This window comes from Lytechinus variegatus, chromosome 2, assembly GCF_018143015.1.
Source record: "Lytechinus variegatus isolate NC3 chromosome 2, Lvar_3.0, whole genome shotgun sequence".
Taxonomy (NCBI): Eukaryota; Metazoa; Echinodermata; class Echinoidea; order Temnopleuroida; family Toxopneustidae; genus Lytechinus; species Lytechinus variegatus.
This window is the reverse complement of record NC_054741.1, coordinates 6,112,052-6,125,462: the sequence shown is the minus strand read 5'-3', so window position 1 is coordinate 6,125,462 and position 13,411 is coordinate 6,112,052. Positions and strand designations below refer to the sequence as shown.

Sequence of the window (13,411 nt, the reverse complement as noted above, 5' to 3'; positions counted from 1 at the left end):
TGAAAGTATTCAAGTCAAGTCAAGTAAATAGCTAAGTAATTTACATGACTAATGAATGTAATATTTCCAGTTAGTTTCCTACTATACTTATGATTTTTAATTAAATCAAATCCAATGATTACGAAATTGGCACTGTCAGGTGTTTTTGTAATTCACGATATTCATTCAACTCAACATTTGGTTGGGAATGACTTTGAATGATAAAAAAAAGAGATTATGATCCTTTAAACTAACCTGGCTACCACTGTTATGCAACTTGTTACTCAAAATGCTCAGTATCATTTTGTTAATAAAATCTTGATTGAATTTTTAACTATCAATGAATCCGAATTCAAGTCTATTCCTAGAAACAAGAAAAAAACTTTGTCTTTAGTGAATTATGCATGGAAAAGATCCTTCTTATTTGCAGAGCTAGATCATGATAATGCGTATTCTCATGATCCAATGCAAGACAGACGATGTAACACAATTACATAACTTGCAAAATAATTCTTTATTAACTATTTTTCTCTGCATAAAAACACATTTCTCTGATATTCCTGATTATACACCTCGTTATCTAATTATATCAAAATCGTATCTTTATATACATTTGAGTTAATTGGTAAAAGCTCGTACATATTTACAGGTAGCAAAATGGAATGAAAGCTTAAAGCTAATTGATAATCATGGGTTATATTTTATAAAAATTCAACTCTGCAGTAAAAAAAAATACCCCCAAAATCATCATTATCATTATTATTCGAAGTAGTAGTATCACATCAATACAATCATTCAGATTATAATTATCATCATCATCATAAAAAAGGTAAAAAAGTTATCAATATACAATGAATTCAAATCATTTCATAATATATCGAAGCTGCGTTGTTTTTTGATGACTAACATGACCAATGTGTAAGGAAAGTAAAACGTAGCATTTCATAGAAGTGTGGATATAAATTCTAGTTTCATCTGAAGTTATCCCATAAAATGTGAGAATATCGTAATTTTTGCTCATAAAATCTAAATATCAACCGCCCACAGCTTCAGTAGTGATATTCTAGAATACATAGACAAAGTACCAGTGAATGAGTGCGCACTTAAATTTATTTCTAGAGACAAATCCCACTCATATAACATTGATTATCTTTCTACATGTATAAATATTTTTAAAAAAATGTTGAAAAAGCAGAAATAAATATAATACAACATGGAAATTAAATGATAAAAAATGTTTGACGATACAAGCCTATTCAGAAAATGATGTACAGAACTACTATCATGATAAGTTTTATAAACAACAGACATCCTACTGTATACTCACTCAGTTTATAGGAATATACAATCCACGCAGAATACTTAAACATTATCTTTTGAAACTCTTAAAGATGAAATATGTAAAACGTAATTTTTATACGACAAATTATGAAGGTCAAATATATAAGAAATGCGGAAAGTTGAAAAATTATTTTGTAACTGAAAACAAACATTAAAATCGCAGTTAAAAGAAAAGAAGAGTAATTCAAAGTAAAATCAACACCGTGTATCGAGTAACACAGAAGATAATCTGTGAACTAACTGTACACATTTCAAAAGTATTTTATCCAACATTTCAACATTTGTCCACACTTCGATGATGTATATGATAATGGGATACAGATTCAAAAAAGTAAATGAGGAATAATACGCATGTACTTCATGAAATTCAGTGTGTAAACTTTAGTATTCGGATATAAAAGACTCTCAAAATAAAAGCAAAATATACACAAAATATACCATATATAAAACAAAACAATCAAGTATAACACAATCCAGAAGTTTCGAAAACCTTCAGTAGTTAAATGACAAAGATAGAGAGAGATGTATGAGAAAATAGAATGTTAATTTAAGTTGATAACCTGGTTAGTACTGTTGTACAAACAACGTAACTCACGTACTATCTTGAATATACCATTTGTTTAGTATCATTTTGAATAAAAAATATTGATTGAATGTTTAATTATTAATGAATCCGTATTAAAATACCTTTCTAGAAACAAGAAAATATATTTGTTTTTATGAATTATGCGTGCCAAAAAGATCTTCGTATTTACAGTGCTCGGTCGTTGTAATGCAGATTCTCCTCATCCCTCAAGACATTATATAACTAGCAAACTATGTTTCCCTGCATAAAAAACACATTTCCCTGACATTTCTGATTACATCATGTTATTCAATTATATATACATGTATATAAAATGCAACTCTTCATATTAGTACATATATACATTATATACCTACAACGATGAATCAATGCAGATGGTTAATGATTCAGTATATACAGTGTCAAAGTTTTCAAAATTAACAATCCTAGAGTCATTCCATCACCAGATTTGAAATATTTCACTCGATTCAATTAAAGTACACATTTAAGTTTTCCAATTGACATGTTAATTGACATGTTAATATACAAATCAATAGTACAAAACATAATGAATATATATAAGCAACAAGGCGTAAAACCAAGAAAGCAGGGGCTTGTGTAGGAATTCATCATAACTAGACAGACAGAAAGAGGTGAATGTAAGAGAAGTGAGAAGGAAGCAAGTGGAAGAACGGGTTATGAATTAATTCAAAATGTATGAACATGATGAAGTAGGCATTTAAATCATAAATCGATTCCTCACTATTTCAACCTAGAGTACATGAGTCAACTTATTCAAGAAGGCAACTTCAAACAATACTCTATTTCACCTACTAGTTCACATAATTTCACATCAATTCCCATTAATTGAATAATGTACACTATTCCTGGGTTCACAATTACTTAAAGGGGAATCCAACCCAAATAAAAACTTGTTTTTATAAGGAAAAGAAAAATCAGACAAAGTTGATAGGTGAAAGTTTGAACAATATTGGACAAACAAAAAGAAAGATATGAATTTTTAAAAGTTGTAAATATTGGTAATCACTATACCCATGGAGATTTCAAATTGGCCGCATATGGGATGTCATAGTGATGTAAGGCAAGGACTACTCTTCCATGTACTCCAATACATATTATGGCTAAAATGTCATTTTTCCCAAAAGATTTATTTAAAATTATATTTTTCTTTCATGAGGACATAAAACAATATACAACATGGGTTATATTTAGATTACTGCCCCAGGGGGGTGGGAACTTAGGAGAAAACCACAAATCCCTGATAATAAAGTACATGGCCTATGGGAAAGTTGTCCTTGCCCCTTGTCATAATTTACTTACCCAGTTGCCAATTTGAAATCTACATACTATATAACTATAACTTTCTTATTGCTTGTCCAATTTCTTTCAAACTTTCACCATTCTTTTTAATTTATTTTTCTCCTTCTCAACACAACATTTTATGGCCAAGGCTGGATTCCCCTTTAATAAAGAATATTTAAAGAACTATAACATTTTTTATCCATGCTGATGTGCTTTAGTTTTGGTGTGAAAATCTATTGCTTTGGGGGCTTTATAATCTTTAATATTTTTTGTATATTTATGCACGTTTCTTTATTTCTGTAATTCTACTACTTCAATCAATATAATCAATGAACCATAATGAAATAATAAATGCTGCAAAACCAAAGGAAAGAAAAGAAACCAGTCAATATAACTTCCTTTAATGCATATACCATAAAATAACTAAAGAAATATTCCCATTTTAGAAACGTTTTATATGAAGCGGGGGAAATGGAATACACTAGGAAACTGAAAATCTCAGTGTTTTCTGGATAGACTATGGTCATGCAAAGTTGCAGATTATACTCAATCTGCTGTCTCAAATGATTTAGTCATTCTTTAAAAAAAAAGGAAATAAGCAGTTTACTTTATTCCATCATCAATTATTGTGACATATGTAGATAAGGCCCACATCATCATGTTTATCGAAAAATTCCATGGACAAACTCATCGACGGTAGGTTTCGTGAAAACTGACATCTTCTGGGATGTGCACATGACAAGACACGTTGGACTGAGAGAAGCTAATAAGACGGTGCCATCATCATCCATCATCACCTGTAGATCACAAATCACAATCTCTTCTTTCGACAGATCACCCCCGACATACTTCCTTATCGTAATGAATTTATCATCTTGGGTATAGGCTACGAACAGGTTGCCTTCTTTGTCAACGGCATGACCAATGTTTCTACCATGGATAGCAACCATCTCATGGAGGCGGGTTTCAGAGACAATGATCCTCTGACACTGTGAAAGCTCACAGTGGACACTCCTCACTGATTCTCCATTGGCAATCAAGATCTCAAGGTAGGGCACATCAGAGCCACCGCTTTTCCGATGGATCTGCATTCGAAGAGGCTTGTCACCATCGCGAGATGGTAGTTTAATGGTTTGTTCAGGTTCTCCTTCAATGGTGAAGCTCTTGACCCTATCCTTATACAACAGAGCAAATATACTGTCATCAGCGGCAATCAAGTGTGGTGTATCTTCTCCAAGATCGTCTTCAAACTGATCAATAGCTCCTTCAAAAAGAATCATAGAATTCTTTCGCGAGACATAAACACGACTGACATCACCATCTTCATCAAGAACTAGGAAATCATTGTCCATAATGCTGGAGAGCTGGCTCATATCAGTGACAGCAGCTAATGGTCTGATATTTGGTACGTTGCTGCTGCGGTGGTATGATTTATCAAATATTTGAATGTCATTCTGTGTGCTAAATCCTACAGCTAAATTCCCATTGGACAATTCAATGATGCTTGAAGGTTTGCAATTGGAGTCAACTCCGGAGTTGCGGTCGCAAAGAAATCTGACTTGCCCTATCATCCAGTTACCTGTATTTGACACAATTCTTCCAACTTTGCCCTTCTTCAATTCCTGCTGGAATTTAATGCTTGAAATCAAATCTGATACGTGTTGCAGTGAATCAGAAAGGGTAGTTGGCACTGTATTTCGTTTCTGTGACTGATATCCACTGCTTATTTCATCATGCATTTCCATAAGAGCATTGACACCGCCTTCCAAGATGTCTTCAGTAAGGCTGTTCAGTTCTGTTACGGTCTTAGTCTCTTCTTCAGCATCACACTGCTTTTGTAGCGCTGTTTTGATAGAGCGTTTCATATCCCACAACTGTTGCTTGAGACTGGTCTTTCTGTCATCTAGAAATTTACTCTCCTCGGCAAAGGTGTGGTTAATAGCTGCCTCAACTGCTGTGAACCTGGTGGTCACTTCTTGCTGTTTTAGTTCAAGTAATTCTTTACGTTTGCCTTGCTCCCTTTCTTCATTTTTACCCCACTCGAGTAAATCTCGAAGATTATCTTCCATTTTGAGTACCTCATCTATTGGGAATGTTTGGTGCTTTGATTGTTCACGGTGGTACTTCATACCGCATGAACCGCAAACTACACTTTTGCATGATTTGCAAAAGAACTCTGCTCTCAGTCGTATATCATGCTCGGATTGGCAGGCAATATTCAGCTTGTCTGCAAAACCAGTTTTCTTTACAAAATCCACCAGCATTTGAGCGAGGCTGTTCTTGGTAAGACCCATGGCCCCATTGCTTGGCAAAGCCGTCTTCTTCCTACAGAGAGGACATGCAACCGATCTGTTACCCTCCGTTAGTCTTTGTACACACTCAAAACAAAATGTATGGGCACATGATAAACTCCGCGGATCTTCAAACAGCTCGTGGCAGATACTACATTCGACTTCTCTCTCAAATGACGATGTAGTGGTAGCTGCAGCCATCCCGATAGTAAGTCTACTTTGACAAGCCTGGAATAAGTATATTCATGTGGGTAGAATATCCTCCAATCTGTGCACCCGATAGTTGGTAATTCCCTCCGGTAATTCACAACATGGCATGTGGGGATTCCCCAACATGTCCCTCCGCCACAGTGTATGATGGCGCTCTTCATTCTCTCCAGATAACCGTGCCAGTACCTTTCGTATCTTCGAAACAAAATTTTGACGACGTACACGTTTCCATAAGTGCACATTTTAGATATCAAATTACATTATTAACAGAGTAAATAACACGGGAGCGACGTCCGGCGACCATGAATCTTGGAAGTGTTTTTCATTCTCCTTAGCAGTGGCGTACCGTGGTTCACGGCTTGGGGGGGGGGGGCACCAGCAAAAAAATTGAGTCACTTCGTGAGGACGCGAAGCGCGCGCTCAATTGCCAGTATGCTGACTTTAAATATAGACATCTTAAGGACTGTGCCATTAAACAGATATATGTATCTCATCGATCAAATAATGCGAGCGCAAAGCGCGAGCTGATATATATATATTTATATATATTCAGACCTATGTCAGGATAGTACCTGTCTCGGTATTATGCGAGTATGCCAAACGCTTGCGGATTTTGTTAGAATTATATCTAAACACTTGTCGTAGTCATTGTAATCATAATTAACATATTAACATACACATCTCACTAATCAAAGATTGCGAGCGCGAAGTGCGAGCTCAAAATTCAGACCTGAAGAGAGGCATTCTAAGGCTTGTTTGTAGGAATTCACTAAGACTATACGTATTTCACTAATGATGCGAGCGCGAAGCGCGAGCTGATTTTTTTATATTTACATCAGAAGAGGAAACATATCTCACCAATCCAAGAATGCGAACGTGACCACGGACAGGAAACGTTTTATATGCAGACCTTGAAATGGGACAATCACTTTAAGAAGTCATGACAAAGAAGCATATATCACTATTATAAAACAATAATAACTCGAAGTGCGAGGAAATATATTTGGTGTATATTGACTTGAAAACAGGATGAGCAAATTATATTTTATAAGTTTTTGAAGAAAAAAAATTTCTTATGCAACATAATGTACAGCAATTTCTTCATTCCCACTACTTCACTCTTTCTCTTTTTCTCCGTTTTTTTTGCCACTGCTCCTAGTCACATTTTCTTTCGTCATACCCAGGATCATTTCCAGCTTTCATCAATGAGGGATGGGGAATATTTTCATCCAAATTTTCCAGTCGCGGTCCCTCAAATCTGATATCTTTTCTTTGTTTTAAGGGGTTTTCCTATCTAAATTGTCATTATTAGAAGCAACATAAGGTATTTCATGTGGCCTGAATATAAATTACCATGCGAGCGAGAGCTCAAATTTTTTGGTTATTTCATATTTTTTAATAGCCCTGAAAAATTAAAGCAGATTTTGTTATCATTGTGGGGGTTATCTAACTAAACGATCCATGCGAGCGCAAAGCGCGAGGTGAATTTTTTAATATACTGGCCAGCAAAAAGACTTGTTACAGACTGTTTAAAGTGATTAATGAAAGAATACATTTCTCTCCCATCTAAAAAAATGCGGAATCGAAGCGTTAGCTGAATCATTTTATATTTCGACCTGAAAACTCAATTGTAACAATGAATAGGATGTATATAGGGCCTATGAACCAAACAATAACTGATGCGAGCGCGAAGCGCGAGGTTATTTTTTTTTCTGACACTTAGAAAGCAGTTTTTGTAACAATATGCATATGTAACTTATCAATTCCTGCTATCGCAAGCTAATTTTTTTATTAACTGTTCTGAAAAAGGACATATTGATTATCGGTTTGCAGTAAGTTAATAATAAAATAAATTTCTCACTCATGAAATATAGTGAGCAAAGCACTAGTTGAAAATAAAAATATTCCGACCTGAAAACTGGACATCAGTTCTAAGTGCCCTTTCCAAGAATAATATGCGTACATAACAGTTCATGCGAGCGCGAGCTGATATTTTTAATTAACTTTTCTGAAAAAGAACATGCCCATCAATTGTTTGCAGTGACTCATGAATAGAATATATTTCTCATTTATCACATAGAGCGAGTGCAAAGCTCGAGCTGAAAGTTTTGCGTTATTGGACCTGAAAACTGGACTTGTACAAGACATTTTAAATAACGAACACAGTAAACAAGCGCGAAGCGCGAGCTGCAGTTTTCTTCAAATTTTGAACTAAAAAACAGAATTCAGTCAAAGCAATGTAACCATGAAGAATGAAGGCATAGAACTAAGCATAGAATTTTTCCCCCCGACGGCAGCGCTGATTTACCGACGATATCCAAATTAGTGTGTGGGGGGTGTCGCACCCCAACCCCCCTTACGATCCTGCATGTCCGCTCTGTACTAGGTTTATATAACTCTATGGCTCTGTGTACCTCGAGCTCTCGTCAAATCTCTCAGAACTGTAGTTAAGTTATGTTGCATTTTCATTATGTTTAAACAATTATCAATGGTACTTTCTTTTTATATGAAAAATGAAAATGTTCTGTTGCTTGTACGATGATAGTTGCGTTTTTTTTGGTGGAGAGCAATGGCGTAAATCTGTGTTGATGGGTGGGGGGATGACTGAAATATTTTAGCATTTTTTTTTCAATCATATTTTTAGATAAGCAACGAATTGTCATTAATAATTATGTCCACAGTGGCGTACCGTGGGTCCCGGCATTGGGGGTGCGGGGGCACCAGCAATTTGAGTGAGCGCGCTCAGTTGCCAGTTATACTGACCTAATAGAGATATTTTAAGGACTATGTCATTAAACGTATATGCATCTCACTGATCCAATGATGCGAGCGCGAAGCGCGAGCTGAATTTTTTTTATATTCACACCTAAAAGGGACACTGTAATCAAATTTGTGTAATCATGATAGGTATCTAGCTGTCTCGCTAAACAATGCGAGAGTGAAGCGGGAGCTGAAGTTTTCGTATATTTTGACCCCAAACAGCGAGATTTTAAGGAATACATTTTAGGAATCCATTAAGAGTATGCATATCTCACCATAGTCATTTAATGCGAGTGCCAAGCGCTTGCTGATTTTATTAGAATTACATCTGAACAAATGAAACACTTTTTGTAGTCATTGCAATCATGATTATCATACGCATTTCATTAATGAAATATCGCGAGCGCGAAGCGCAAGCTGAAAATTTAGATAATTCAGACCTGAAGTTGGGCATTCTAGGGTTTCTTTGTAGGAATAAACTAGGACCATACTTATTCCATTAACCAAATGATGCGAGCGCGAAGCGCTAGCTGAAAATTTTTGATATTCAGATCAGAAGGGACATTTTAAGGACTGATTTTAGGAATTCATGAAGAGCAGACATATCTCACCAATCCACTAAATGCGAACGTAATTACGAACAGGAAATGTTTCATATATACGGAGACCTTAATATGTGGCAATCACTTTTTGAGTCATGAAAAAGAAGCATATGTCACTTCATAAAACAATGATAACTCAAGTGCTAGAAAATATATTTGGTTTATATTGACTTGAAAACGGGATGTTTTAGTACAACCGGATTATATCTCGTTAACAGACAATGCGAGCACCAGGAACAATAAAGACGTAGGCCTTGGGCAAATTATGTTTCATGAAATTATGACAAAAATGTAATGTAACATTAACATAATTATGATATAATAGTACATTATAATGAATAATATTTTCTTCTTTCCCACTACGTTTCTCTTCCTTTCTCCCTCTTCTCCTTTTCCCTGTTTTTTTTGGTCAGCCGATTTGGGGGGAAGGCCACATGCCCCCGTAGTTACGACACTGTATATGGCACGCTCATAGGGAAACAATTAAATATATATTTCACTTGAAAAAAATATGTTTCTCTTCCACTAAACCATTTCACTTTTAAAAATTGTATTCCACTTTTGATATAAAAAAATATATATTTCACTTTTCAAAAAAAGTATATTTCACTTTTCAAAAAAATATATTTCACTTTTCAAAAAATATATTTCATTTTTCAAAAAAATATATTTCACTTATCAAAAAAAATATATTTCACTTTTCAAAAAAATATATTTCACTTTTCAAAAAGATATATTTCACTTTTCAAAAAAATATATTTCACTTTTCAAAAAAATATATTTCACTTTTCAAAAAAATATATTTCACTTTTCAAAAAAATATATTTCACTTTTCCAAAAAAATATGTTTCACTTTTCCAAAAAATTCATTTCACTTTTCAAAAATTTTTTTTTTTTTCGACGAAGAATCATTCCAATCGTTACATTTTAATTTTGAGAGAAATCAAATCCTTTCACTTTTTATATACAAATCTATATATCTGTCTCTTTATCTATCTCTATCTATCTATATCTATCTACATCTAACTATCTATTATTCAGGGGCCGCGGAACGGTTTTCAGAGTGGGGGGGGGACCATGCAAAAAATCACAATCATATGGTCATTTTTACGTTTTTGTACACGGTTTCGGAAAAAAGTGGGGGGAGGGCTGAAGCCCCCCTCCCCCAGTTTTCGCGCCCCCTGTTAATATATCTATCTTCTATTAATCTATCCACCTATCATTTATCTCTCCAGCCATCTATCTATTTATCTATCTTTGTTATATGTATCTGTTTGAATATGTATGTCTGTTTGTCTATTTATCTTTCATACTTATATCCACTCATTTGTTTAAATAATTATGTATGTTTATCTCTGTATCTACGACAGACCATCTAATTCGTCCGCACGACGAATTAAAATCTAATTTCACTTGTTACATATTAAATCTGAGATAAAACAAATCCTTTCACTTTTGTTGGATAACACGTACGGCTGCAGTACTGAGACGTAAGTAAATTTCGTTCTTCACGTAAATATCCATTCCTCTCGCTACGAAAAACATTTCACTCATGTTGCAAATTCATTTCACTCAATTGCAAAAAAATACGTTCCTCTTTTTTCTCGGCCTGTAGGCGGCGCACACCATTGTTGGTGGGACGAGGACAATGCACCACGAGGTGGGCCCATAAACACAAATCGTGAAGTTTGAATTTGTCGCTGATAATACACAGCTGCCAGGGCAATCAGCTGTTGCATTCGGCCCTACGATCAATCACTAACCTTAGCACGGTCTGGCAATGCGTTTTGTAGGCATGAGGCATGAATACTTTATACATACACTATCTACGGAGCTGGATGGTCAAGGTAGAAGTGTTGAAATTTCCCTTTTCTCCCTTTCGTCTGTCTTTTACTTCATTGACATACGATGGTCATAATGATTGATGAAATGAAGCTTACAAAAAGCTACATTTCACTGGTCAACTCGCTTGTACCTGCACTGCAAAACCAAATTCTCTCCATTTTGTATGAGACATGAATGGGGGTCACCATTCTTAGAACAGACATAAAAAGTGAGTATACGGGACTGAAGTAGGGTAATGACATCATGGCCATTCTCGGCTAACACCACAGAGATGTATACTAATTACGCGTTATAAGTATCTCTATGGCCAACACCAACTTTTTCGGGCTGAGCGATGACGTCATCATCCAATTTCAGTCCCGAATACTCACTTTTTATGTCTGTTCTAAAGATGGTGACCCCCCCTTATCATGTCTCGGACAAAATGGAGAGAATTTGGTTTTGCAGTGTAGGTACAAGTGAGTTGACCAGTGAAATGTAGCTTTTTGTAAGCTTCATTTCATCAATCATTATGACATCGTATGTCAATGAAGTAAAAGACAGACGGAAGGGAGAAAAGGGAAATTTCAACACTTCTACCTTGACCATCCAGCTCCGCAGATAGTGTATGTATAAAGTATTCATGCCTCATGCCTACAAAACGCATTGCCAGACCGTGCTAAGGTTAGTGATTGATCGTAGGGCCGAATGCAACAGCTGATTGCCCTGGCAGCTGTGTATAATCAGCGATAAATTCAAACTTTACGATTTGTGTTTATGGGCCCACCTCGCGGTGCATTGTCCTCGTCCCACCAACAATGGTGTGCGCCGCCTACAGGCCGAGAAAAAAGAGGAACGTATTTTTTTGCAATTGAGTGAAATGAATTTGCAACATGAGTGAAATGTTTTTCGTAGCGAGAGGAATGGATATTTACGTGAAGAACGAAATTTACTTACGGTCTAAGTACTGCAGCCGTACGTGTTATCCAACAAAAGTGAAAGGATTTGTTTTATCTCAGATTTGATATGTAACAAGTGAAATTAGATTTTAATACGTCGTGCGGACGAATTGGATGGTCTGTCGTAGATACAGAGATAAACATACATAATTATTTAAACAAATGAGTGGATATAAGTATGAAAGATAAATAGACAAACAGACATACATATTCAAACAGATACATATAACAAAGATAGATAGATAGATGGCTGGAGAGATAAATGATAGGTGGATAGATTAATAGAAGATAGATAGATATATTAACAGGGGGCGCGAAAACTGGGGGAGGGGGGCTTCAGCCCTCCCCCCACTTTTTTCCGAAACCGTGTACAAAAACGTAAAAATGACCATATGATTGTGATTTTTTGCATGGTCCCCCCCCCACTCTGAAAACCGTTCCGCGGCCCCTGAATAATAGATAGTTAGATGTAGATAGATATAGATAGATAGAGATAGATAAAGAGACAGATATATAGATTTGTATATAAAAAGTGAAAGGATTTGATTTCTCTCAAAATTAAAATGTAACAATTGGAATGATTCTTCGTCGAAAAAAAAAAAAAAATTTTGAAAAGTGAAATGAATTTTTTGGAAAAGTGAAACATATTTTTTTGGAAAAGTGAAATATATTTTTTTGAAAAGTGAAATATATTTTTTTGAAAAGTGAAATATATTTTTTTGAAAAGTGAAATATATTTTTTTGAAAAGTGAAATATATTTTTTGAAAAGTGAAATATATTTTTTTTGAAAAGTGAAATATATTTTTTTTGATAAGTGAAATATATTTTTTTGAAAAATGAAATATATTTTTTGAAAAGTGAAATATATTTTTTTGAAAAGTGAAATATACTTTTTTTGAAAAGTGAAATATATATTTTTTTATATCAAAAGTGGAATACAATTTTTAAAAGTGAAATGGTTTAGTGGAAGAGAAACATATTTTTTTCAAGTGAAATATATATTTAATTGTTTCCCTATGAGCGTGCCATAACTGTATGTCCATATGGCAAATACCCCTCCAATATTATTATCTTTTTTACCCCATGATGGTTTAATGGTTTTGTAAGAGATTACATTAAAAAAAATGACACTCCATTTTAATCTCTTCCCAAAGACCCCAACATTTGATGAATTGGAAGAAACGGGGGTTTCTCTTCAATGTTATAATAAGGACATAAGTATTTCGTTTGGAAATGGTAACTGGCTCTTTATTTGCATTTTATGATTCAATAATATTGTTTTAGTTGTTAAGCTGTATTTCAGGAAGAATTTTCACCAATAAAACAATTATCTCTTGTGATTTTTTTTCAATTTCTTTCGTAAAAAGTGGGGAGGATGTTTTTACAGGCCATCCCCCTCATCGAAAAGTGGGGGGGGGGTATATCCCCCATCCCCCGGGATTTACGCCAGTGTTAGGGAGAAATAAGAAATTACTTTTTAAAAATTAAGCAATCACTGATCTCAAAAAACTGTACACGGTCATATAATATTCACGGGCATGAAACAAGAAATAGTC

At 34.8% G+C, this 13,411-nt stretch overlaps 1 protein-coding gene across 1 annotated transcript; it reads right to left on the bottom strand.

Annotated features, from left to right (window-relative positions):
- Positions 1 to 3,375: 3,375 nt before the first annotated feature.
- LOC121409373 (tripartite motif-containing protein 59-like) lies at positions 3,376 to 5,955 on the bottom strand. Its single transcript, XM_041601309.1, has one exon. It carries the CDS (start codon positions 5,698 to 5,700, stop codon positions 3,871 to 3,873), a length of 1,830 nt encoding a protein of 609 aa, XP_041457243.1. The 5' UTR covers positions 5,701 to 5,955; the 3' UTR covers positions 3,376 to 3,870.
- Positions 5,956 to 13,411: the final 7,456 nt, after the last annotated feature.

Bases quoted from the DNA above. Each gene is read 5' to 3' on its own strand.
- LOC121409373 (XM_041601309.1), bottom strand. From the start codon at position 5,700: ATGGCTGCAGCTACCACTACATCGTCATTTGAGAGAGAAGTCGAATGT.